This window comes from Galeopterus variegatus, unplaced genomic scaffold, assembly GCF_000696425.1.
Source record: "Galeopterus variegatus unplaced genomic scaffold, G_variegatus-3.0.2 Scaffold689, whole genome shotgun sequence".
In the NCBI taxonomy this organism is placed as follows: Eukaryota; Metazoa; Chordata; class Mammalia; order Dermoptera; family Cynocephalidae; genus Galeopterus; species Galeopterus variegatus.
In genome coordinates, this window is record NW_007726800.1 from 39,754 (window position 1) to 66,606 (window position 26,853).

The window sequence follows — 26,853 nt, forward strand, 5'->3', positions numbered from 1 at the left end:
ATGACACTCCCCAGCTTGTTACCGGCACCGACTCATCGGTATGACGATCAGCCTGAGGCTGCGGGAAAGGCCACCTCCCAGAGGTCGCAGAGGACCTCACCAGTCTCCTCCCGAAGAGGACCTCCCCCATATGGGTGCCAGGAAGGATGGCTGCCCCAGTTACTGGAGGATTTTGGAGCTGGAGGTGCTTTTCCAGAGATCCGCACGGCCCAGTATCCCCTGGATATGGGACAGAGGAAAACAAAGTCAAATGCGCTGGCCATTCAGGTGGATCCTGAGGGAAGAATGAAGTACAAAGCGATTGCTCGACAAAGACAGGTGAAAGACAAGGTCATTTGCAGCACATACGCTGGCCTGGTTCCAAAGGAAGTTACGAAAGCAGAGGACACAGACCTGCAGAGACCAGATGAAGAAGCTATTAAAGAGATAACAGAAAAGACCCGAGCAGCCTTAGAGAAATCCGTATGGCAGAAGGTTGCCACATCCAGGCCACTGGGCGCAGCTGATAAACTGGCTCCAGCTCAGTATATCCGCTACAGCCCAACTCAGCAAGGAGCGGCTTTCAACTCTGGAGCCACACGGAGGGTTATTCGGATGGCAGAAATGCAGACAGATCCCATGGAGCCTCCAAGGTTTAAGACTAACAAGAAAATTCCCCGGGGACCACCTTCTCCTCCTGCACCAGTCATGTGTTCCCCTAGCAGACAGATGACTGGAAGGGAACAGCGAGAGTGGAAGATTCCTCCCTGTATTTCTAACTGGAAAAATGCAAAGGGTTACACGATCCCACTGGACAAACGTCTGGCTGCGGATGCGAGAGGACTACAGACAGTACACATCAGTGAGAAGTTTGCCAGACTCACCCAAGCCCTCTCCATGGCTGATCGCAAGGCTCGGGAAGCTGTGGAAATGCGTGCCCAGGTAGAGAGAAAGATGGCTCATAAAGCGAAGGAGAGACGTGAAGAGAAACTCAGAGAAATGGCCCAGAAAGCCAGGGAGAGGAGAGCTGGGACCAAGACCCATGTGGAGAAAGAGGAGGGGGAGGCACACGAGAGGCAGGAAATCCGGCATGACAGGCGAGAAGAGAGACAGCGTGCCCGGAACCTTCCCACAGCAGCACTAGAGAAGAGGCCGAAAGGACAGAGAAGGGAAACTCGGGACGTGACCGAAGTCATTGCTCTCAGTATGGCCAATCCTCGCACGTCCAGTGAAGTTCAGGACGACCACAGGCTCTTTGACCGATCCCAAGGGGTGGACAGTGGGTTTGCAGGTGGACAAGATGAAATGTACAATGTTTATGATCGAGCCTGGAGAGGTGGTCAGGGTGTGGCCCAGATCATTTACAGGCCCAGCCAAAATCTGGACAAGGACGTGTGTGCTGATGACCTAGAAGCCAGAATAAAGACCAACAGATTTCTTCCCCACCAGGAGGTTTCTGCTTCAGACCGAAGGCAGAGAGGCCGAGAAGGACCAGTTCAGTTTGAGGAAGACCCTATTGGTTTGGACAACTTTTTGGAAGAAGCCAAACAGCACGGGGCCTCTAAGAGACCCTCAGAGAGCAGCCGCCCCAGGGAACGTGAGCACGAAAGCAAGAGGAGGAGGAAGGAAGAGACGCACATCTCTTCCAAGTCAACGGACTATCAGCCAGAAACCTGAGGATGCGAATCCCAGGGGGGCACAGTTTGTAAAGCCTCAGGATGAAAACCCAGTCTGGGTGCCAGATTCCAGCGCTTCTTTATATCACGGCAGAAAGGGGCATTAGGACTTTCTACCTAGACATTTCATTTGGTTCAAAGAGTGGGTTGTGTTTGTGCTTCCCCTGCCTTTTGTCTTTTATAGGACACACTGCCCCACACACAAACTTAAGACCATTTCCTGTTGTGGGGCTCTGGTAGTTGGGGTCCTTCTGTTGTTAAGAGCAACTGCTTCCGAGAAGAGTCACACCTCGATGAGCAGGATCATGTTCCCATACTGGAACTGTCCTGCCCAGTGAATTCTCCCCCTATTGTGCTCTGTATTAATTTGCAGTAAGGAAATTGAGCTCTTGTTTGGTTCAGCAATTTGATTCAAATAAAAACTTTTAGACAAAAAGTAAAGTTTCTCATTAATGATAAAAACATGTTGTGCCTGAGGTCACATGAGTTTAACAGGAGATGTTCTCATGAGAAGAAACCAGTTCAATCACCTAGTGCCCAGCCCCCGACCTGGGAGCACAGGGAAGCCTGTGCAGGATGTGCCGTTGCTCTCCAGCCCATCTGGGGTTGCTCCCCCAGGCAGGGATCACCTATGTCAAAAGAGAAACAAGCTTGGCAGGGGGTATGTTACTTCCCACAGGATAGAGAATGCTGTGAAGGGACAAAGACAGAAAGAGAGGCGTTCAGAAAGAGGCTCCGCAATATAGTCATCAAAATCCCTCTTTCAGAGAGTTCCCAAAGATGTTTCTGTTGCTACTGGGTGCAGGTGTCAGCACCCTGGGGGGAAACCTCATGACTAAGAGAGACAGGTTAACCAATCATGCAAATAGGGAAAAAAAACCCTGCTTCACAAGAAAAGAGTCCCCAGAAAGGTAGTGACTTTTGTCCCATCCCAGCAGTGTGCTCAGGGTAATCCTTTGGCAACACCTTGAGGCCTTGTGGAATGACAACAGCAAACACAGAGATCAGTGGTCCAGGGAAGCCTTAGTATTCTGAAATCCATTCCCCACCCTTGGAAAGTCCTGTGCACACAATGTCAATGAGACCTCCGCCTTTAGAAATCCACCTATGTCCCGGGATAGGGACACTGATAGTGGTTGAAGGAGACCACAAAGTTGCACGTATCAGAAACACCATCACTGTCGGGGTTGACCTTACAGTGTACGAACTCCTATCGTGGCCATTGAAAGTTGGGGCCCTCTAAGAAATGATTCGATTGTGAGGTCTGTCGTAGGGAATGGATCAACCCTTTCACATAGCAATGGGTGTGGTACTGATGGCTTTAAAAGGAGCAAGTGATGGGGTTTGTTCTCTACCTCGGTGAACGTCACCGTGTAACACCCTGCATTGCCGTGGAGCCACCACCAAGGACAGGGACCTCACTCGACATCTTCCCTGGTCTTCGGACTTCCCAGCCTCCAAAACCATAAGAAATGAAACAATCTTAAGCATTCCCCACATTCACATATTTCTGTTATATGCAGAGACGGACTGACACATATCACCCTACGAGATGAGGGGGGAAAGGCTAAAACTTGAGTTTTGAAAGTAAGATACTGCCTGCTCTGGCTCATAAGAAAGCATGACAGCCACCCCCGACCTCCAAAAGCAGAGCCTCCAGGATCGAGCACCAACGAACTCGCAGCCTGGGACACATCCTCGATTCGTTGTCAGAGGGTCAGCGAGAGAAAGAGGTGTGGCCTCCCCAGGTGACCCCAGTAGGGTCATTGTGCACAGAACTGCCTGCTTTTACATGCAACGCTTATCTTACCTAGTTGTGTTCTGACAACAGACATCACATAGGTTGCACTGGGTTAGGGAAGGCACAGCTGATGGAGGTGGACAAGACAAGTTATGACAGTGCAGGAAGGCTCTGAAAAAGTGCAGGAAAGATTCCTTCCAGAAGTCACTTCCTAGGACGGCTTCCTCATCCGTTCAAGGTACAATGGTCTCATCACATCCCTCATCTTCACGGGCCAGATCCAACCTCTGGGCAGCCATGGCTCTGTCCACATTCCTAGGAGGCCAGGCCGGTGCCTCCACCAGCAAGCTCTCAGCCCCGATGGACCACTTTGAAAAGCAGCACAAGTGGGAACCACCTGTGGCCGGACACCGGACGAGCATGAACCCGCTCTACCCTCCGTTCCACCTCTCAGCCTTCATTCCCTAGCGTCTCCCCATCTGGGTTCATCCAGCACTCATGCGGCCGGTGAGTCTTCCTGGAGCCCATCTCAGCTGAGACTGAGAGTTTCCAACCTTTCGACTTGATCACGTGGTCTCTAAAATGACAAATCCAAGTTTCCTTTTGATTGAGTAAGACAAATAAAAACAAACTGGAAATGCTCTTACTCTACAGGGGTGTGCCCATAGTTTTTCCTCGATAAGTCTTCAAGCTCACTTTGTCTAGAAAGAACAGGACACGATGGAGGGAGTAGTTTCTACAGCGCATTCCCTTCTCAGCAGGAAGAGATGAGGAAGTAAAAGGGCCAGGGATGAGGAGTCCCAGCAGCATTCACACTTCCCACTGCAAGGCCTATGGACAAGCAGAGACAGCCTAGGTTGGAAGTCCAGAACCCCACCAAAGGGATGGCAAAGCTGACCGATGTTTGCCAAGAACGGATTCAATGTTAGCATTTTGACACTACAAAATATCCTGGCAATGACATGTGCAGCTAGACACCGAACAATCGCATAGCCTAAAGTGCCACTTAAGGTAAGGATTGTGTCAAATCATTACCTCCTGGCAGAAGCAAAGGATCTCACTGTCTACTAGAAGAAGCCCTGATGCTTAATACAAAGTCCTTGTTTCCCACTGCAAGTGTTAAATCAGTGTTTATTCTTCAGTCATGATTCACATGGTCGACAGTTCAAACAGCCGGACTTATTTGTCCGCACAGAGGACCCATGCTCCAAATACAGACTAACTGAGCATGTGCAAGAGTATATTTTGTAACAGCGAACCACCTCCTTAACTCAATATCCATTAGATAGCATGAATATGTAATAAATAGTGATAAACAGGCCCGCCTTCTGCCAGGATTTGGCTTTTATAGTTTTACTGTCTCTGGGGCCAGCCCGCATTCCACCTGCGGAGTGTGTTGTTTTAGTCCGTTTTGTGTTGCTATAATAGAAATACCTGACCCTGAGTAATTTATAAAAGAAAGAGGTTTATTTGGCTTATGATTCTCGGACAGCTGCATCTGGCACAGGCCTCAGGCTGCTTCTACTCGTGGTGGAAAATTGGCAAGCTGCTGGTGGGTACAAGCAGATCACGTGATGAGAGAAGAAACAAGAGAAAGGAAGCAAGAGAGAGACAGAGAAGAGGTGCCAGTGTCCTTTAAACAATCAGGTCTCGTGGTAACTAATAGAGCGAGAACTCACTCATTAATCCCCTCCACCCCCAGGGACAGCATTAATCCATTCATGTGGGATCCGACCCCATGACTCAATCAGTTTCCAACACTGCCACATTGGGGGTCAGATTTCCACATGAGTTTTGGAGGGGACAACGCATTCAAACTCCATCATGTGTATTTCTTTCTTTTTTGGGTCAAGCTTTCTTTCAGCAAGCAGCTGCTCTCTTGAGCCAGCCTGCAGTCTGTCCTAAACTTTAAGTGCATATTTCTTATTTTTGAGTTAAACTTGGTGTAGACCCTGCTCAGTCTCTTGAGCTATGCTGCACTCTCTCTGGGCAATCTGTGTCTCTTATGATATTAAACCTGTTCTCACTTTCTATTGTGATTCTGCTCTCAAATTCTTTCTTTCCTGTGGCAGACTCAAGAACCTTGTAAGAGAACAGGGTGGGCTGAGACCAGCTACCGGCCCTCCCAGACCCTCTCTTCTGACATCACATCTACCACCCCATTTCTCTGCTCATCTTTACAGCAACACTCGACTAAACAGTTTTCTAGGTCACCATGCCTTGTTTTTCTCTTACTTTCTTTGAAACGCATTACACCTCTTTTCCTTTTAAACTCAGTGAGTCAAGATTTTTTTACTATAACCCAGACTGTCAACACAGCTAAAAAACAAGCACCATTTATGTCTTGTTCCTATTTCACCTATCAGCAGCATGTGATACGATCAACCACTTCCCCCCCAGGAGCCACTTTCTGGAGGTGACCTCTAGGGCATCACACCTCCTTGGCTGTCCTATGACACTGACCACTGCTTCTCAGCACCATCTGAGGTTTTCTCTTATTGCCCCAGATAGTTCAGTGGCCGTAGGCATGAAATTCATAACGTCTCACTGACTAGACAGCAAAGCTAAGTCTCCTTGTGATCTGAGTCCCACATGGATGGAGAACACAGACCCTCTCAGTATAGATATCTGGATATGATCCTCAAGAGACTCATGCTCACAAAGTTTCACATTAGTAATCACGAGTCAGAAGAGAATATCTAAAAGTTGTTAGAATAGCCTTCATCTATTATATATTTAACCCTGGGATGTCGCATTATATGGTTATTCATTATAACACCTAAATACCTCTACTGACCAGTCCCTTAGAACTGTTCTACTCTCTGGCTTTTCCTGAAATATCCACAGAATTGTCATTTCATTTGGACTAAGATCTTTTCCGTATTGTTTACTACTTCAATTATAAGATCCAAAGGACAGTTTTAGCATTTGACCTAATTTTCATGAAGATCCAACAAGGGATACAGGATTATCCACATATTTATAAGGGTTTTAAAGACCTAAAGAAGAAAGCAACATAAACATATGTTTGGGGGCACTGCTGGGCAAAGCTTGGTGTTTATATCTGGAATTTGTTGCCAAGCATTAACCCAAAGGGATGGTAAAGCAACATTAGCCAGGAAACACTGAAAGTCAGAGTTACCTGCACACACCTTTTTGAAAGATTTACAATAAAAAAAAATGGAAGGTCTTCCGTTATCTCAAAAACTTCTGAAGCTTGGTGTGGACAGAAAGATTTTAAGAAAACTAGATTTATGTTATTTATGTATATAAGAACATTCTTATGCTTTCTTCTCACCATAACTTTAAGGAGAATGAAGCGACAGTCATCAGTAAAGGGGAGGGCTGACATCTTTCCCGCATTCACCAATGCTCACAGAACTTCCTGGTGAGCAGGAGCGAGTGGGCCCCTTAAAAGCCTCATCCCCCCAACCTTCAGTTAGCTCTTGTCCAATACTGGACAGATGGGATCCCAAAATTCCTGAGTGTAGAGAAGGAAATCCATTGCCAGCCAGAAGCTTCTCTCTTGTACAGTCAGACTTCATCTTGGTCCAAAGACTGTGCCTATACGCCAGATACCTATCTCACCTTGGGAGACCCTCAAGGTGAGATAACGGGATGGTATGCCCATTTCAAAAGGACATCCCCTACCTCTTTTTAGTCGCTGTTTCCTGTGGTTAATGTTCCTAATTTAACTTGGTGAAAAAGACCAGAGTCTCATGCAGATCTCTCTAGAGAGCCTTTCTTCTCTTTGAGCATTTTTTTTCAAAGACAAAACACAAAGCTATAAGTAATCATCCAAGTTGGAGGGATACAGAATTTCTATCTAGGCCATCCCTTGTGGAATGGAACCTGCCCTTGCAAAAGTCAATGATGGCCTTAGAAGTGGGAGGAATTCTAAGATTTCTTCATTGTGGATAATAAACGTAATTCTGCTTTATCTGTTCACAAGCTCAGGAGCTTGTAACAGGTGAAATGGAAATAAAAACCTTCCTATCCTCTGTGCCCATAGGTCAGACAGACCAACACTGAGATTCAAAGACACATGACTGGAAGCTCACCAAGAAATACAGGGTAAACATTAGGGTCATCTGCACACATCTCATGGACTGGCCACGGAGGGGGAGTGGGAATATTATTCACACAGCTGTGTACTCTGCTGTGGTTTGGAAACTGCCCTGAAATATTTTAGGCTACAAAAGAAAACTTTACAAGGAAGTTACAGGACATACTCCAAAAGATGCAATTTTCCCGTTCTGTGCTATAGTGATGTAGTTAAGGACAAAAAGCAAACTCCAGTTACTCAGGACAAATGTGTTTGTATGGTTCAGATATACTTTGGGAAAATAGGACTGGTTTGTCTTTGGGGAGTCTGGACCTCAAGGACTCCTCAAGATCATTGGGTATTTTCAAGAATCAAAGAAGTCTAGAAAACAAGGAGTCAATTCTTGAACTATATAGTGAAACGGACATTATGTGGGTTTAATTTGAATTATGAAACGTCCAGATGGAGCTAATGTTGTCATCCTGGTAAGGACATTTTCATTCCAGAGGGCCCTCAAGAGAAAGTCTTTCAGATGAAACCACCTCCAAGAGGAGCCCACCTGCTTGGGGAAGAGATAGATGAAGACAACAAGCAACTGCTTTCAGAAAAGCTACATGGCAGATGCTGGGCTTTGTGCTGGTGCATGTGACTTAGGTAAACAGCTCACCTGATGATGTTCTGGTAACTGAAGAGCAGAACCATTTCTGAACAGTGCTGCTCACTTCTTGTGCCCCAAAGAAAAAGGAAAATTTTCATGAAAAGGATTCCCCTACATCAAAACTTCCAGTTAACTTCAACTGATAATGGCTCAAATGAGACAGAGGAGTCATCCAGTGTCTGGCCCACACAGACACTGAGACGGGGCTCTTTCCTATGCCAACCTCAGAGACTGAGACATCACTGACACTGTAGCTCTCAGACTTCAGACTCTTCTTCCTGCTTCATCCTGCCTTCTCCTTTTAACTGAGGTTATGATGAGAAGGGCCTTGGAGAGATGGTACTGATGCCCAATGCTCATAATCAATATTCTCCCTATGTCTGATGTAGGGAGGGATTGACCAGGGATACATCAGGGCTGGATACAATTCCAGGACACACAGGATGGAGGAGACCAAGTCATTTGAAGGAACTCATAAACCATAGGGAGAAGATGGTTAAGAATTATTGGCATCGGTTCAGTCCTTAGTAGACGCAGTCTTGGCTGCCCTCTAATGCCATTCAGAACCTAATCATTTGGTGTTACCAGATGGACTTAAGGCAATCAGCAGGTCTACAGGTTGGAAGTCTTTGTAAGCCAAAGAAAAAATGAAATGTCAAGTCCCTCACCTATAGTGGACTCTATACTGTGTAGCAATCAAGAGCCTCAATACACATGCTGGAAAATCCTGAAAATGTCTAAAGAAAAAGAATCTGGAATGTAGAGAGAAGGTTCCAGTCAAGATGGCAGAATAGACCATCCTAAGAGTCATTCTCTCCCACAAATCAACCAATTTACAATGATAGAAATGTAACATCAGCCAAGCTGGGGCCACTGGAGCTCAGGGGAAGAAGAAGAAAGACCTACGGAGTTCATGAAGGTGGGAGAAACTACAATGAGAGAAAGAAAAAGCTGCTCTGAGCATTTCAGGCTGTAGCTGCTTTAAGGCTGGATCTGCTAAGTGCATGGAGCAGGAGCTGGCAGAAATCACAACTGTGCCCTTCAGATGGAGTTACTTGGAGGCGGCAGGGGAGAAGAGGGCTTTGGCAGCCCGCAGGCCAGCAAGACCACTAATAGTGTTCCCGTGGACCCATGCAGGAGTGAGAGGGCAGAACAGCTATTAAAAGGGTGCCATTCAGAGGCCAGTGAGTTATCGCAAGGGACCAGTGCAGGGCCCGTCTCATGGGACGTGTTTGGAGCATGGGCAGGAGGGGAGACAGGCCCACCAGGGGAACGCTGGGGCACAGCAAAGACAGCTGATCAGGTCCCCCATCAGCATAGGACCACTCAGAGGAGATTAGTTGGGAATGCAGAATTGCATGGGGTGCAGTTTGATGAAAAAACTCAGGCCCAGACCAGAGTTTCTACACAACTCAGGTGCACTTGGTCTCTGGAGAGCCAGAAGTACCTATAAGGTCAACCATTAAACCCTGAGCTGCACAAAAAGCCTTCCCTAGGGAAATAGCAGCAAAACAGCAGTTTAGCTCTACCGCACAGCTCAAGTACTGGTTCCCACCGGAGGTTCCCCTGTTTTAGAAGCAAGCAAAGGACAAAAAATTAGTTCCAGCCCAGGCACACCACCAGCGCCTTGGGGCCCACCAGGAGACATGAGGCATGGAGCCAAGACCAGACTCCACTCCCACATCCAGGCATACTGCCAGCACCTCAGGGCCTGCACAGGGACCCAAGGCACGGAGAAGTGGACATGACCCCCTTCCCACAACCAGGCACATCCCGCCAGTGCCTCAGGGTCCACCCACAGACCCGAGGCATGGAGAAGGAGTCCAATCCACCCTCCCACAATCTGGCACACCATGCCAGCACCTCAGCGCCCATCCGGGAACCAAGGCGTGGAGCTGGGTACGAGACACTCCCCACAAGAAGGCACACTGCCAGTGCCAAGGAGCATGCCAAAAACATCACCTCCATGTGGGTGGCCCACCACAGCCACCACAATAACCATGGCTGCTGCGAAAGCAGCTAGATGCCACAAGCACCACACAGATGGTCTGCCAGCCACTGTAGTGCATTGACACAAGAAGAGTCACCAGCAGAGACAAAGAAAGGAAGAGAATGTCTCTACCATGAAGCCCATTTCAGAGTAATAGAAGAAGCATCTGTTCAGTGATAATATTGGAGGACCCGATCACACCTCTCAGCTTTGGACAGATCATCTATGCAGCAAATCAACACAGTAACCATTATTGTTTCAGAAGGAGAGAAGCCATCTAGGGTAATTAGAGGGGGGAGGGGGAGAGATTGGACAAGGGGCATAAAGAATAATTATGATTTGTAACAATATATATGCTAGTAATATTGATTTGATCAACATATCTCAATGTTGAATCCCCAAAATATGTATAATCAAGTTTGATTCAATAAAAAAAAAAAAAAAAAGAAAGAAAAAGAACAGGAATCTACCATTCAGTTTAAAAAGTGGAATGAATCTTGGGTCTTAAACTGTTGAGTCATTCTTCCAGAGTAAGGGTGCTTACAGAGAGGCCATAATGTAAGAAGACAGTCTAAAGAAGAAGCCCTTGACCGTGGTCACTTGTGCTAATAAGACAGCCCATGACCCTCAGGCAGATGATAGCAGAGCTGGCTGGACTAAATTTTCAGGGGATTATGAAGGCTGAAATGTAACCTCATTTGAGTGTAGAGAAAGATGTCGAGCTCCTTTACCTGCCTGTAATCCTGCCAACTGGGCCAATTGTCGAGGTAGGGCTGGGTGTTGAGCTCACAGACCCCTCAAGCCCATTCACAGACTGGGTCACAAACCCTTCACATGCCAGTCTGGCTCACCAGACCCCTCACATTCTAGGCTGGGTCACCAGACCCCTCACACACAGGTCTATGAGCTAGGAACCAGCAAACAGGTCCTTGGAAGCCATAGGTTGGAGAGCATGGCCACGTGCATGGTGGCCACCCTAGGCAGACGCCAACCAACTTGCAGCACTGTGCCTGCGTGCTAATTCCACCCACACACAACTCATTTACAAAGAATGTGCCACACCACCCCCAACAATAGCTAAGGCGAGGGGCCCTGATTAAATTATTCTATTTTCCCAACAAAAGATGTTACAGAAGACCTCCAATAGAAACCCAGGCCTATTGAGTGAGTTGGACCAGGTGGGTTTTGTCTAATTATTCTTGTCCGAGAACATTTCTTTATACCCAAATTTGTAATATGATAACTTCTATTTCATACTTGTCAGAAAGCTTATCTTCTAGAGGAAATGATTAAGATTGGCTGAACAACAACGTCTGCTGCCTAGGTTCATATCCTCTAATATTCCTCCAAAATCAGTGCAAGACAAGAATAGAACTACACAGGAATCATGCCTTCAAAATAACTTGAGGAAAGGAAATGTCACAACTCTTGATATTTAAGTTATTTTAAAAACATCAAGTGCCATAAAGCCATCTCACTACTGCAGTCCCTTTCAATGAGTAAGGCCAGGCCCAGAGAAACAGTGGGAAAGGAGGAAGTCAGGAGCTACTGAAAGCCCAAGTTGATGTGAAACCATCACTGGAAAGGGAAGTCCATCTTAAGTGTGATCACACTCAAAGTGGCCTGGTACATCAGAGCAGAGTTAACAGCACATGATTGAAACGGTCATTCTTTCAAAGGTCTCCCTCTTGGAGAAAAAGATGGCAAAAGAGAAGGACACCATCTGGCAGTTGAGAAATAACGGAGAAAAGAAAAGGAACATAGTGAAAAAGGTCATATTTTACCAAGAAGCCTTCAAATCTCTGATTGACCTGGATATAAACCTCTGGAAGCTGTAGAAGTGCATGGTCTAGACTATTTGTGGCCTCCTGTTCTATTGAGAGTAGACTTGGCCCTATTGTTTTTAGAGATGCTGCCCCAGGGTGCATGGGCTCCATCCCTTCATTGGTCATGATGCCCATGATCCAAAGACTCATCTTGTTCTCCGTCCTCAGGCTCCTGATATCACAATGCACATACCTTTGTGTAGAACATCAAGATTAACACAACAGGAAAAGATTCCCTGAGGGACTAGGGGAAGAGAAGAGGACTCTTTCTCTACCCTTCTCCTTGTCCAGGATTTAAGACCTTGGTAATGTGAACTCTCTTGTGCACTATGCCACCAGAGACATGCAGAGATTCACATCCCAGAGCTGCCCACACATGGACGCTGTACGTGGAGAGCCCAGTCTGACTGTGAGGATCAAGTGCATGTCCACTTCCATTCTGTGGGGTTGGCCATGCAATGATCTTTCTAAAGCTGGAGAAAGGAAAAATGGCACCTTCCTTAGTGCTTGAGCTCAAACTCACAACCTAGATGTAAATAGGAGCATTTTTACTTGGTTTAATAAACCTATAATTTCTTAGGGGAAAAAAAAACAGATTTATCAACCTGAAGGAAGATAAAGTGTCTAGGAAGCAAACCTCCCCCTAACACTCTAGAAAAAATACACAAGTTCGAAGTCTTCCCTCCAGAACAAGTGGACCAGAGGTCAGTGAACACTCACAACCAAGCATCTGGTCCTGCTTCCAACACTGGTGGCATGACTGGTCACAGGTGCATTCGGTCATAAAAGCCAATTGTAGAAGAGAAAAGAGCTAATATAAGATCAGCAAGAGGGAACCACAGAGGATACAGGGTGGAGAGGGTGGCAAAACAGCAAATCCTGATTATGGTTGGTGGCTCTCAGAGGCATCAGCCAGATACCCCCTTCAGAGAAGGACTTGATACCTCCCGCTGATGGCAGTGCCATTTTCAGAGTCTTCAGCTGTCAGCCTGTTCACAGGTGGTGCCTGTGTCACAGAGGGCCAAGATCACTCTCTCTGAGGACAGCCCACACCCAGTGACTTATCGGTGTGGGTGTATAAAAGCCATACCATTTCAGCACAATGTGGAATATCTGGTCAGATTATTTTACCTCCAGAGCTCCTGTGATATCATCTGAAGCTTGGGCCATAGAACCCATCAGACTCTATGGTATTATGGTTATCAGTGGTGGTAAACATGATGCCCTGTAGACACTGTGAAAGCGCCAGTGAGGAAAACCACAACACAAACTCCTAGGGTAAATGGAACACAGCCAAGCCACATGCAGCAGAGAATTAACTTTTGTAAAAAACAACTCCTAGCATGCAACTGGGCCCTGAGAGGTAGAGCAGGAATGCTCAGCCACGGGGATCGAGTGCCCACCCAGAAACAACCTCTCATCATTAGCTGGGTTCTGTCAGACCCACCAAGGAATATAATTGGATGGGCCCAGCTATAATTCCAAGCTACTACCTCCTCTGAATATCTAACTCACTAGCAAAAGTGATCAATCCTGAGCCCCTGATATAGCACCATTTATCATGGTGGCCAACAAGCTGGCCACCTGGTGGAAAGACTATGGTGGATTCTTCCTACCTTGGAAAAGCCAGTGTTTCATTTAACAGGACAAATAGAAACATTCCTGGCATGTGAAATTTCTGCCCACAGGTACATAACCAGCACCACTATCTAAGGGTTTAGAGCATCCAATTCACCAATATGGTAGCCCACTAAACGTCACATCAGACCAGAGCATCCAGTTCTCAGTGAATGAGGTGCATGCATGACCTATAACCATGGAATCTACTGATTGTATCGCATATTACACCAATCAGCAACGAGACCAGTAGAGAATTAGAATCATCTCAACCATGTCTTTGACAGGGCATCTCAGAGGCTCTCTAAGGATGGGATGCCATCCTCCAGAATGCAGCATACATTTTGATTCAAGTAGTTTCATATGGCACTGTGTCACTAATCTGAAGAATACCTGGTGCAAGGGGAAAAACCAGAGTAACCCTCTTGCCTCTACTCCCAATGACCCACTCGAAGAATATGTGTTCTCTTTCCATGCAGCTTTGGAGACCAGGAGTTCTAACCTTGCAGAGCCCAAGAGAATTCTTCTGCTAGCGAACATTTTGGGTTCTTTGTGTCCAGAGACCAACGAGCAAGAATTGGAGTCACCATAGTGTCATAGGTATTTGACTCTGATCAGCAGGAGAATCTAGGTTTACTGAGCCACAACTGGGACAGACAGGGATAGGTGTCATGCACAAGTGACCCAACTAGGCATTCTTAGCACTCCTAATTGTGATGGTAATGAGTAAGGGTGAAAAGCAACCCCAGCCTGAGAAGGACATAATGATCAAGGGATGACTTTTTAGGGATGAGTCTAGATTATGTTACCAGGTAAGCCAACCAGATCAACAGAAAAGGTATCTGGCGGGGTGGGAATCAAGACTGGATGGTGAAGGAGGTAAACGCTGAAGAGGAATCACCTTCATCAGGAAACAGTGAACATTGGTGACAACCCTGAGACCAGCCAGAACAAGAACTATAGTGTATCTCACTAACCTTGTTCTTCCTGAGTTTCTAAGAAACATCCAGCCAGATCTTGGAGGAACCATTTTTTGAACGTCAGCGAAGAAGTAGACCTGATCTGGCACAATGAATGGATTGTAATAGACAAGGAGATGCACCACTCAGATCCTCTTCCAGGAAAAGCTTGTCACCTCAGCTTTGAGAAAGTTATAAGCAGACAGGGATGGCCTCAGCTGCAGAGACCATGACCTCACTCTGAGGTCATGCCTTTTCAGGAGCAACCCACACCAATTTGATTCAGGTGGGAGTATCAAAGGCCTGGGTTTTGTCCAACACGTTAGAACAGAGAGAGCCCATTTCAACTCGAGAACTTCCCCGTAGGAGTCAGCTGAGACTGTCAGATCTGCACCATAGCTCAGATTCTTCCTCTGCCCAGTCCTGCTTCTACCCCTTCCTTACACTCATACAGGTATGGGTCCCAAGGACACTTCCTAGCAAACACCCTCATGCTACACTCTAAGAGCTTGCTTCCTGGAGAACCCCAACAATGACAAGAACCCAGGAATATACAGCATCCTTTGGGATTTTTCTCCACCACATCTTCAAACACAACGGGTTACATGAAATGGAGCTCCTAGAGAACTTTGCCCTTGCTGTGTTATTGAATCTCTCTCCACTTTAAGTGTGACCCTGAAAACATTTAATATGACATGAGAGGGTTTATCAATATAACCAGAGCAATGGAAATACTTGGATAAACCCAAAACTATCCTGCAAAGACACCTGTTGACCTCAATTTTCATATACTCGATGTACCATCACTGCGCATTGCAATCACTCTGGCAGACCATGGTTGAGAATGTATCTAGAATACCATTGCCAAGAATATAGGATATACTTCACTGAACAGCTAATCCACACAGACATCCCATGTTAAGTTTATTGTGAGCCTGTTATCCCTTGAAAAGTTACCAAGAGACACAAAAGAACCACACATTCAGCATCATCTTCCCTCGTAAACCACAGAAACCCAATCTGTCTTAGATACTAGTTATGTGTAAGGGCAGTGAGAATTTGCTTATCATCCATCGTCATTAAGTATTAGCCAGACCCACCCCGAGAGTATGGGGTACGTACATTCTAGTATCAGATATGATGTGTCTAGCCTGCTGGGAAAATCTCTCCTTACCCTTGGTTGGAATACAATTCTGCCTAGAACCCTTTACAATACTTCAAGATCCAATTGCTACAGCGCTGCCCTGGATTGTACCTACTCAGGCTTGTGACTGGGGTGCTACCCAGCCTTCTGGGACTCCCTGGGCCAGACATCAGCATTGGGCCTTCATAAAGCTGAAAACCACAGAGCTCTTTCCAATTGAACATGGTTCAAACCTCTTGAAAGCACCAGAGATTCACAGACAGTACAGCCTGGTGGGGAGGACAAATCCAGCTGATGAAAGGTGCTATGGACTGAACATTTGTGTCCTCCCCCACCAAATTTATAGGTTGAAATCCCATATCCCCAATGTGATGGTATGAGGAAATAGGGCCTTTGAGAGGTAATTAGGTCATGAGGTGGAGCCCTCATTGTGGCATCAGTGCCCTTATAAGAAGAGACACCAGAGAGCTTGCTTCTCTCTGCCAGAAAGTGGGCCCTCAGACATCATATCTGCTGACACTTTATCTTGGACCTCCAGGACTGTGAAAAATAAGTATGTGATGTTTATGCCACGCACACTATGGCATTTTTGTTATAGTAGCCTGAAGAGACGAAGACAGCTTGACATCTTGGGCAAGGTTATGTGAGATCTCTCTGCATAGGCCCTATGCTCCACGTTGGGGTTCCTCTCATGAGACACAGGCAGAAACTTCATTGTATTTCCTGCTGTGCCAACACATCAGGGGCACTCAATTTCAATGACTAAAAGCAGGTATACAGGAATATAGTTAACTTGCTGTTGGTCTGCGGTAGGTCTGTGCTTATTCCAAGGTGCTTGGAACCATGACATGGACCATGGCCAATAAGGGTGCATCTAGCAATTTATAATCTTTAAAATTTGAAACACCTGAGAATATCCTGTACCAGTTTCCCTGCACTCTGAGAAAGTATAGACGAGAGGTCCACACTTGATTTACCTGGTTGCACAGCTGGTTTTGGTCTCATAACCAGTGGCATATAAAAGTCTCCTCAAGAGACTTGTGCCTCACTTCCCTGAGACCAAGATATCTCACACATCTTAGTGGCTTGTGATCCAGGAACAAAGTACATCCTGTGCAACAGAGAATCGAGGAAGCTACACTTGAATGATCCTTTTCCCTGCTAAAAATTAGTGGTGTGCACAAGGTCACTGGAGCCTCTTTGTTAGGGGACAGGATACACGTGAGGTTCTGCTCATATTTAAACACTCGGTCTTTCATTCCATGTAGGACTCAGATCCAGCAAGCAGGCCACTGGGTAGGTGGAAAGAACTTATGGGAAAATCAACATCATCTTTATCTTGGGGTCCAGGGACTCCCAGTTCAGAGATGGAACCTGGGCCACACTGAACAGGAAGAAGCTCTGCATACATGTGGAAAATCTTATACCACATCCCCAGTGGCCCCACACTCATGACCATGATACTGAGGGTCCTTCAGAGAGAGACAAATGTAAGAGTACTGTTGCTTTCCCACCACAGATTTGTCACCCCACATCCCCTGGGTGATGCAGCCACAAATGATTACTCAAAGCCCATCTCTTCTGAGCAGTGAGAAGCCCCAAAGTGGTTAACTTCCCTGGAACCCTCGAATGAGAGGCATCCATTTACTGGGAAATTAACCTTGAATTGGGGTTCTCTTCCTGCATTTATTTTCCAGACCAAGAAGTTACAGGAAGAGAACACAGGTGGGTTTAGAGTTTAACAATATAGGCTGGTAACTTTCAGTGAAACAAGCCAGATGACATTCCAGTAAAGCAATTGTACCTACTTTGTGGTCCTATCAACAAAAGCTTGATCGTAGCAAACATTCCTTCTCTCCCCAGTTATTTTCCAGTATCTTTACATTTCAATCAGTAACTAGTCTGTCCTTGAGCCAGCAACATTGCTGTGCCACAAAACTTTATCTTACACCAGAGACTTTATAGCCTGAGGAAAATTTCCAGTCCTCTGCAAGGTCAATATTTGAAACTGCATGGTTTTGGAAAACCAGGCCCTGAGAAATACATTTGCTTCATAGTATATTCCTCAACCCCCCTCCCCATTTTATTAATTTAACATAACAAAATTATAGATCAGGTTGACACAGTTAAGACAAAAGCATTTAAGGTAAAGTTGGTATCATTTAGCATGGCAAGTCTTTAATTCACTTCAGGTGAGAACTGATGATGTCATCGTCTCTCAGGGTGGCCGCAGTGGCATCGATCCAGGTGCTGTGAATTGGGTGTAATTACCAATTGTTGAAACTCTGGAAAGGGATTGTGCTCCATATAGTAAGTTGATTGAGTCCAGGGAGTTTGTTAATGTAAAATCTATCCAGGACATTACTGATTTCACAGTGTCTAGTCTTATGTAAAATATTTGATTAATTATAAGTCTTTTGTTTCAGAACAGGATGTCTCATCCAAGTTACAAACACCCTCTTTAAGGCCAGGAAGATTTAGAGAACTGCTTTAGTAGAAAAGATGTTATTTCCCCCTTTATGATCAAGGCATTCCTCATAAAAGCATTGATGATCACTATCTTGATTGAAAAGGTTTTACTTTTCTTTGTACAAATCTCTTGGTGTTGGGAAGGCTCTTTCCCAGGTGGTGACTGAATGAAGCACCTCGGAACCATGACATGGACCATGGCCAATAAGGGTGATCTTTCTTTCTTTCAGTGATCTGTCCCACGTCGGGGGGAAAGATGAACGGCAGGATGAAGCAGCAGTTTAGGCCAAATTACGGCAACATGAAAGAGAGATCAGCAACTTGGAAGTGAGACATGCTACCTTATATCCACAGTTTTAAATCATATCCTGTTTTAAAGAGAGAGAGTTAATTTTCATTGAACTTATAAAAACAGCCACATTGTCATAATAATCATAAGAAGACTTAAGTTACTAAATTTGTGGGGGTCAAAGAAGGAGAAAACAAATGCTTTTATCTATGTTTTAACATCGTAAAATTTGACATTTTACCAAACTGTTGTTAGTTATAGATAGCTGAAGAGAGAGGGAGAGTTTTCTTACATCTGGAAAACATTAGGAGAACCAGCAGTGTTTTAAAATAAGGAAATGGTAAAAACCATAATTCTTTTTAGTTTACCAATTAACTTTTTCTTATTTTGACTTTTGTGAACAATTTCACAAGTCCATCAGTTTCTTCATTGGAATTTTGGAACTTTAGTTTAAAACTATGAACTCAAAGTTTCTCGGAAAACTGTACCTATCAGGGTTTTGCCAGGAAAGAATTTAAGACACAACATTTTAAAATGATAACTAAACCAAGATTATGACTGGTAGTATTTGTATCAAGACACAGATATTTAAGAATCTTACAAGATTTTGGAACACATATCCATAACACCTTCAGTACTGACAATGCTTTCCCATATAGTCTAATTTATTAAAAAAGCCAATTAGTTTTGATACATTTTTCATATATCCTTTGAGAAACTCCAGGGCCCTTGGAATTTCTCAAGGTTAAAGTTAAAATTTTGAGGTTTCAGAATTTGGTTTTGGAAAGTTTTGTTAAATAACAAACGGCTTAAAACATTTCATTGAATAAGATCACAAATTACTACAAAATAAAACCAAAGTGACAAAGGGTTTTAAAGGCAGAGAGCACAAGAACTTATCATGAAATAAGGTTTTTAAACCAGTTATCTAAGGGACAAAGAAAACCTTTTACAATTTTGCATCAAGAGCAGTTAAGTGAGAAGGCCTTTAGTAATCCTGTTTGATTAGTAAACCCAGGCAATGATGTGTGCTGATAAGAACATTTTTATACATTCAGGTTAGTAAATAGGCGTCCATTTATCAGAGAAAATTATACAAAGCCCAGTTTGAGTTTTAGCTATATTTACCAAATACATATTTACGGTTTCCCAGTCAAAAACTTGGTGTATTAGAGCTATACCCTTATCAGTTAATGCTAACTAAGGCCTATGTGATACGTGGCATAGGTTTCTTTTCACTAGCCATTTCAGGTCCCGGGTTTCCACGTAGCCTTTGGAGCCATGTGGAGCTTAAGACAGAGGTTGGTATATACGTGAAAGATATCGCTTATCTCAGCATGGCCAGGAGGCAGAGTTGACATGACAAGGAGACATATTGACCTAGAGACAAATTTAGGTAAAAGGTTTGAATCAAATTTTGAAAATACATTTATCAAAGCTTTAGAAGATTTAAGTCACTTGAACTTGAAAAGTATACTTATTCACTTAATGAGCATGCATTAATTACAAGCCAATTCGGTACCTTGCACATACACAGTTACACAAACAGACATAAACAATAGACATAACATACAGGTTACACACGCATATATGAAGACATAAAACAACAAGAACAAACAAGGATCTTATAGGTTTTGATCAACATCTAAAAAAAAAAAAAGCTCACTAGTGAAAGGACAGTCAGGTTTAGATTGTGTTATTTCCAAAAGACTTATTGGTGAGGCCTCACCTTGCCTAAAAGACAGCAATAGAAAAATTTACATTGTAAAGCAAAGTATGCAAGCCTTCTCAAGAAGATGCAGAGAAGATTTTTTTCCTTTTAAGAAAATAGCATAGATTCTACCATAGGATTTTGTGAAGAAATACATAGATGAGACTAGAAGAGAATTTAGAAGTCTGTGTAAGATAACCGGGTGGATGTCAGTTCAAATGTTCATTTGAACCATCTAATTAAACAGGTAGATCTTAGTCTAGCTTTTCTTTCTCAAACGGCTTACTGAGTTCAAGATCAGGGCCACCAATCAGAGATGAAACCATTCGACTCGAGGTTTTTAGGAGAACAGCAGTAGACCCAAAAGGGGTCTTTTTGGCGCCACAGCTGCTATTCTTCATAAAACCCCAGGGTCGTTAGAGAAAAAGAGTAGCACTTGCAGTTAAGAAAAGAACCACTGCTTTTAAGAGATGAGAGAAGCATCGTGCAGATAAGAAAAGCATGCTCAAACAATACCAACACTGTAAAGAAATGTTAACTTCTTTTACTTTAGATTGTCCAATTTAAAGTTTTCTCAGTCACTGGCAAAGATTAAGTTTTATCCTTTTTTGGTGACATAAACATGTCTTAGTTTTTTGTTAAGGTCTTGGACTTGACAAAGATTCCTAGTTGTTAGGTGGGAAGCCTTAACGTGACCCATTGCATAATTAACCAGTGACCAATTTTTTCCGAAATTTTTATGTTAAGGTTCCCTTCCTTGGGGTATGAAGGACATGATTTTTTAATATCCACTAACAGTTTTACAAGCTGCCATTCAGTTACTTACAGCCTGCTGCTTTAAGGAGATATTGGAGTTGTAATGTATGTTCAGTCTCCCTTTTCATTAATGAATTATCCATATTTTAAAAGTAAAGAGAAGGAAAAAAATATCTCCGGAGTTGAAAAGACCTAACTTTGACGTGCTGCAGGCGTGCAATCACTAATTGAACACCACATGTGATTCTCTTACCGGGATGCATCTTCCTTATTAGGGACTCCCTTGCCAGGATGAATCAGACATCCTTTTCCTCTGCAATGCTTGCCAGGTCAGTCTCTGATCCATGGAGAACGTCCTCACATGGGGCACCATTTTGTTGCTTTGCCCCCGATGGATTTGTCACCCAACTTCCCCTGGGTGATGGAGCCACAAAGGATTACTCAAAGCCCATCTCTCCTGAGCAGTGAGAAGCCCCAAAGTGGTTAACTTCCCTGGAACCCTCAAGCGAGAGGCATCCCTTCTTTGGTAAATTAAGCCCGAATTGAGGTTCTCTTCCTGCATTTATTTCCCAGACCAGGAAGTTACAGGAAGAGAACATAGGTGGGGTTATAGTTTAACAATATAGCCTGGTAACTTTCAGTGAAACAAGCCAGATGACATTCCAATAAGGCAATTAAGTGGTCCTATCAACAAAAGCTTGATCTTACGATGAGCCAGCAACCTTGCTGTGCCACAAATCTTTATCTTACACCAGAGATTATAGCCTGAGGAAAATTTCCAGTCTTCCACAAGGTCAATATTTGAAACTGCATGGTTTTGGAAAACCAGGCCCTGTGAAGTACATTTGCTTTATAGTATATTCCACAGGGAAAACCCAAATACCTGTTCAGGGTCACTGATTACTATAACAGGGTATCAATAAGGTGGTCGAAAACTAGACATAAGGCAAAGCCAGGACCCCACGGTCTTAAGGCAAATATCAAAGTTGCCCTCTGTGAGCCAGTGGGCAGCACAGCCAACCAGCAACACAGGCACTGGGTCCAACTGACATATTTGGGCCCCTGGGGGTGATAGGTGGCACCTGGACAATTTTCAGGTCAGCTCAGCCACACAGTGACTCCTCACAGACTCTTGTGGGGTCCATCTGTGAGATACCAAGGCCAGAAGTCTCTACCTCCAAACCTACCACTGGGCCACAGTTTTAGACATGTCTGGCAGCTCCCTGGTAAAATTAGTGGTTAAATTAGGATGGGGAATAGGATGGTCAGGACAATACATTTTAAATCAAAGCATTATAAGAAAGTACAGATTGGTGTTGTTGGGAAAAATAGGAAACAGTCGGGTCCCCTCAGATGTTCAGAACCTTGCCGAGCACTTGCTGTAAATATCCCCACGTGTTCCTTGTTACTACTTAATGTAAGTTGTGTATGGGCATCCAGGTGTCCAGGGTTGTGGACTTAAGTATAAAAGACTAACAGCTCTGATCCACAGTGCTTCTCAGAACTCACAGAGAAGCCACTAGGATAGTTGCTCATAGAGCTGAATAAAACCCATTCATTTTTCTATACCTACGGCTCGCAGAACCTTTTTTCCCTATCACCTAGCTTACAAACCTGTGTGTGGAGGGTTTGTAACCCAATCTGTGCAACCAACTGGAGGGGTCTGTAAGCCCTAGCTTTACAAGTGGTGTAGTCAACGGGATATCTGAGCAGGTACAGGAGCCAAAAGCCCCTTGCAGAGGGAGGAAATGTGGCCACTCCTGAATATGTTGTGCCCTCTGGCCACTTTCCTGGTGACTGGAATCTGGTTGCTGCTTGCTATGCTACAAGTCAGCATAGACCAGGCACTCCTTGAAGCAGTGCAGCCTCGAAGAGCCCCTTGAGTGGGGGAGGAAATATGGCTACCCTTGAGTACATGGTGCCTGGGGGCCACTTTTCTGCTTACCGGAGCCTGGCTACTGCTCACTATGATACAAACTAATCGAGATTTAAAGAAGAAAGCAGAGCTGGTGGAAGCACAGAAAACCTTTCTGGAGGATGACGTGCTGCGACTGGGCACCCCTGCCTCTCACACCTGGAAGAACGACAAACCCAGTGGTGAGTTGGAAGCGATTTTGCATCTCCAGGCATGACCTGTTGTGCACCAGAAACTGAAACACGAGCAGCTTATAGGACCAGATGGGCAGCTGGCAGGTGATCCACAGGTTACTGAATTCACTACCTATGTCCCATATACCCAGGCCGAAGGAGTTGATTTAGGGAGACAGTTGCAGCAGAAACAGGGGGAGCCCCTAGCTGCTTGGCTGCCGCAGTTATGGGACCTAGGGGTGGATAGTGTGATATGATCTGGGGAGGAGATGGAAAAATTGGCCTCCATCACCATGCACCTGTCCCTGAGGCAGCGGCTACAGAATAGCCACAGATATGCACAAGGGTCAGGTAATCACTCCTTAATGGAATGGGTGAGCACAGCTGCCCGAGCCATGTGGGCAAATGCGGGAGAACTGCCCCAACCTGTGAGTAAATGGCAAACATATACTGACTTGGTTCAAATACTTCGAGAGCTGGGGATGTGGCTATCCATGTTTAATGAGAACACCCACGGCCCAGACAATGAAAACTTTACAGGCAGCATGAGAGACATAGTGCTACAAAATACTCTATCAACATCTTTTGGGCCACTGATGGCCATACTGGCCCCATACATTGGTCATCCTATACATGAGGTAATAACCATCATAGCCAGCCTGGGTGAAGTAGAGGAGAAAAGACAAGCAGAAATGTTCCAGAAGGTGGCTAAGACCCATCCCCCTATGAAATGCTCAGGATCTTATCCTGAGGGGACCAAGCAAGACTAGCTGTAAGCAGATGTGACTTGCCTTGCTTGCAGCAGGGGTTGACAGCAAGAGAATTGACTGGCAGCCAAATGTGGTCCCATTTGCCTTGTGGCAGCAATTACTCCCCGAACAGCATTTTACTAAATGTCCAGAAACAGGTAGCAAGGTGTGCTCTACCCCTTTAAAAATGATGAGGTACTTACTGTCATGTGCATCCATTGACAAAGTGCCTACCTGCTGGGTCAACATCGCCGCATTGCAGAAATTCCACTTGACCATCCCTCCTGCTCAAGGCAGCACGCGGACTTCCAATGTCGGCTTGTGCCTTACACACACACTGATGGCACAGCTGGCCAGGGGTGAAGCCCCACATTACTGACCTCGGCTGAGGTGATGGAACATTCTTGAAAAACAAATGTATTGAGCCACAGAGGTCCTATGAGCTGAAAGAAAAGGACATACTTAGATTTGGGTTCAGTAGCCGGGACTATGTCTTACTCCTAGAGTCATCAGACACTTCTGAGGTGGACAGAAAAGAGGAGGACGTCTGCGAGGAGCAGTAAGTGTCCGACAGCTGGAAAACTAAGGAACCAACCAAACTGCCTGACACCTTTTGCTTCTTAGAAAGCTTTGGGATCGACCCAAAGGGCATTGTGGTGCTGTCTGTAATGACTCTTGCTGCCTTGAGTCTTTCCTCTGTTGCTGACCCAGTTACGTGAGGGTTTAAGAACACTGACTTCTTTTTTATAGAACTTTTTTTCTGTGGCACACCAACCACAAGCCTGTGGACATTTGTTTCATTACAGTCTCAATCATGACACACTGTGTATTAGAAGAAGCACCGTGGCTTCAGTTGCTTTCACAACTGCTCCCTAGGAAACTACGAACCCCTGGTTAAAGGGTAATTGTGACTTGTTCTCTTTGTACAGTTACTTTATTTATATACTTGTTAAGCTTTGTGGACCAGGTGGTTTTGTTTGGGGGGCAAATCCCTGAGAAGAGAATCTTCTTGAGCTTTGGTTATCCCCAAAACAGCCTCCAGTATATACCAAAGCTTTGACGTGGTGGAGCTCAAGAGTCATAGAAGGTGATTTCGCACTTAGTTTTTTGGTGGGTGGAAATTTAATACATAACCTCATTATCCACTGTTTAACTTAAACAGATCCTTTATGGCACCTGCTAAAGCATATGATGTAATTAGGGAGATCATGGCTGCTCCCATAGGTGCTGATTTAATGTCACAAAATCCAAAAGACGCTGAAAGATAAATGCTGGCGTGGTTGCGGAGAAAAAGGAACTCTCGACGTGTGTGCTGATGACCTAGAAGGCAGAATAAAGACCAACAGATTTCTTCCCCACCAGGAGGTTTCTGCTTCAGACTGAAGGCGAAGAGGCCGAGAAGGACCAGTTCAGTTTGAGGAAGACCCTTTTGGTTTGGACAACTTTTTGGAAGAAGCCAAACAGCACGGGGCCTCTAAGAGACCCTCAGAGAGCAGCCGCCCCAGGGAACGTGAGCACGAAAGCAAGAGGAGGAGGAAGGAAGAGACGCACATCTCTTCCAAGTCAACGGACTATCAGCCAGAAACCTGAGGATGCGAATCCCAGGGGGGCAGAGTTTGTAAAGGCTCAGGATGAAAACCCAGTCCGGGTGCCAGATTCCAGCGCTTCTTTATATCACGGCAGAAAGGGGCATTAGAACTTTCTACCTAGACATTTCATTTGGTTCAAAGAGTGGGTTGTGTTTGTGCTTCCCCTGCCTTTTGTCTTTTATAGAACACACCGCCCCACACACGAACTTAAGACCACTTCCTGTTGTGGGGCTCTGGTAGTTGGGGTCAATCTGTTGTTAAGAGCAACTGCTTCCGAGGAGAGTCACACCTCGATGAGCAGGATCATGTTCCCATACTAGAACTGTCCTGCACAGTGAATTCTCCCCCTATTGGGCTCTGTATTAATTTGGAGTAGGGAAAACGAGCTTTTGCTTAGTGCAGTAATTTGATTCAAATAAAAACATTTAGGCAAAAGTAAAGTTTCTCATTAATGATAAAAATGTGTTGTGCCAGAGGTTATGTGACTGTAACATGAGATGTTCTCATGGAAAGAAACCAGTTCACTTGCCTAGTGCCAAGTCCCTGACCTGGGAGCACAGGGATTCCTGCGCATTAGGTGCCTAGGCTCCTGAGCCCAGCAGATGCCAGGCTCTCTGAACATCGGTGATCGGAACACCAGGCATGAACCACCTATTTCAAAAGATATGCAAGCTTGGCAGTGGGTATGTTACTTAACACAGGATAAAGATCCCTGTGAAAGGAGAAAAACAAAAACTGAGGTCATCAGAAAGAGACTTCCCACTGTAGTCATCAAAATCCATCCTTCAGATAGTCCCCAGAGATGTTTCTATTGCTACTGGGTGCAGGTGTCAGCACCCTGGGAGGAAACGCTGTGATTAGGAGATCCAGGTTAACCAATCATGCAAATAAAGGTAAAATTCTTCCTTCATCACAGAAAGAGTCCCCAGAGAGTCAGTGATATTTGTCCCATCCCTGAAGTTGACTGAGGGGTGTCCTTTGTCACCACTTAGTGGCCTTGAGGCACGACAACAGCAAACATAGGGATGAGTAACCCAGGGGAGCCTTAGCATTCTGAAGTCCATCCCCCACCCTAGGAAGATAATGTGCACACGGTGACAATGCGACCTCTGCCTTTATAATTCAACCCATGTCCCTGGAAAGGGACACAGACTGATAGGGGTTGAAAAAGACCCCAAAGTTTCACATATTGGAAACACCATCATAGTCATGTTTGAGCCAAGAGGGTAGAACCTCCTATCAAGGTTACTACAAATTGGGGCCCTTTAAGACATGATTCGATTGTGAGGACTGTGTTAGTAAATGGATCGACCCATTCACACAGCAGTGGGTGTGGTTCTGTTGGCTTTAAGAGGAGCACGTGAGGAGGTTTACTCACTCCCTCAGTGATCCTCACCGTGTAACACCCTGCATTGTTGTAGAGCCACCACCAAGGACAGGGACCTCATTCGATGTCTCCACTCATCTTTGGACTTCCCAGCCTTCAAAACCATAAGAAATGAAACATCCTTACACATTCCTCACTTTCAGGTGTTTCTGCTATAAGCAGAGATGGACTGACACACAT

At 45.1% G+C, this 26,853-nt stretch overlaps 1 protein-coding gene across 1 annotated transcript; it reads left to right on the forward strand.

Moving 5' to 3' along the window:
* Nucleotides 1-25,393, forward strand: LOC103589475 (SNW domain-containing protein 1-like). The gene is made up of 4 exons (XM_008571482.1): nucleotides 1-1,628; nucleotides 3,675-3,782; nucleotides 3,890-3,903; nucleotides 25,044-25,393. The coding sequence occupies exons 1-4, from the start codon at nucleotides 1-3 to the stop codon at nucleotides 25,391-25,393; spliced, it is 2,100 nt and encodes a 699-aa protein (XP_008569704.1).
* Nucleotides 25,394-26,853: the final 1,460 nt, after the last annotated feature.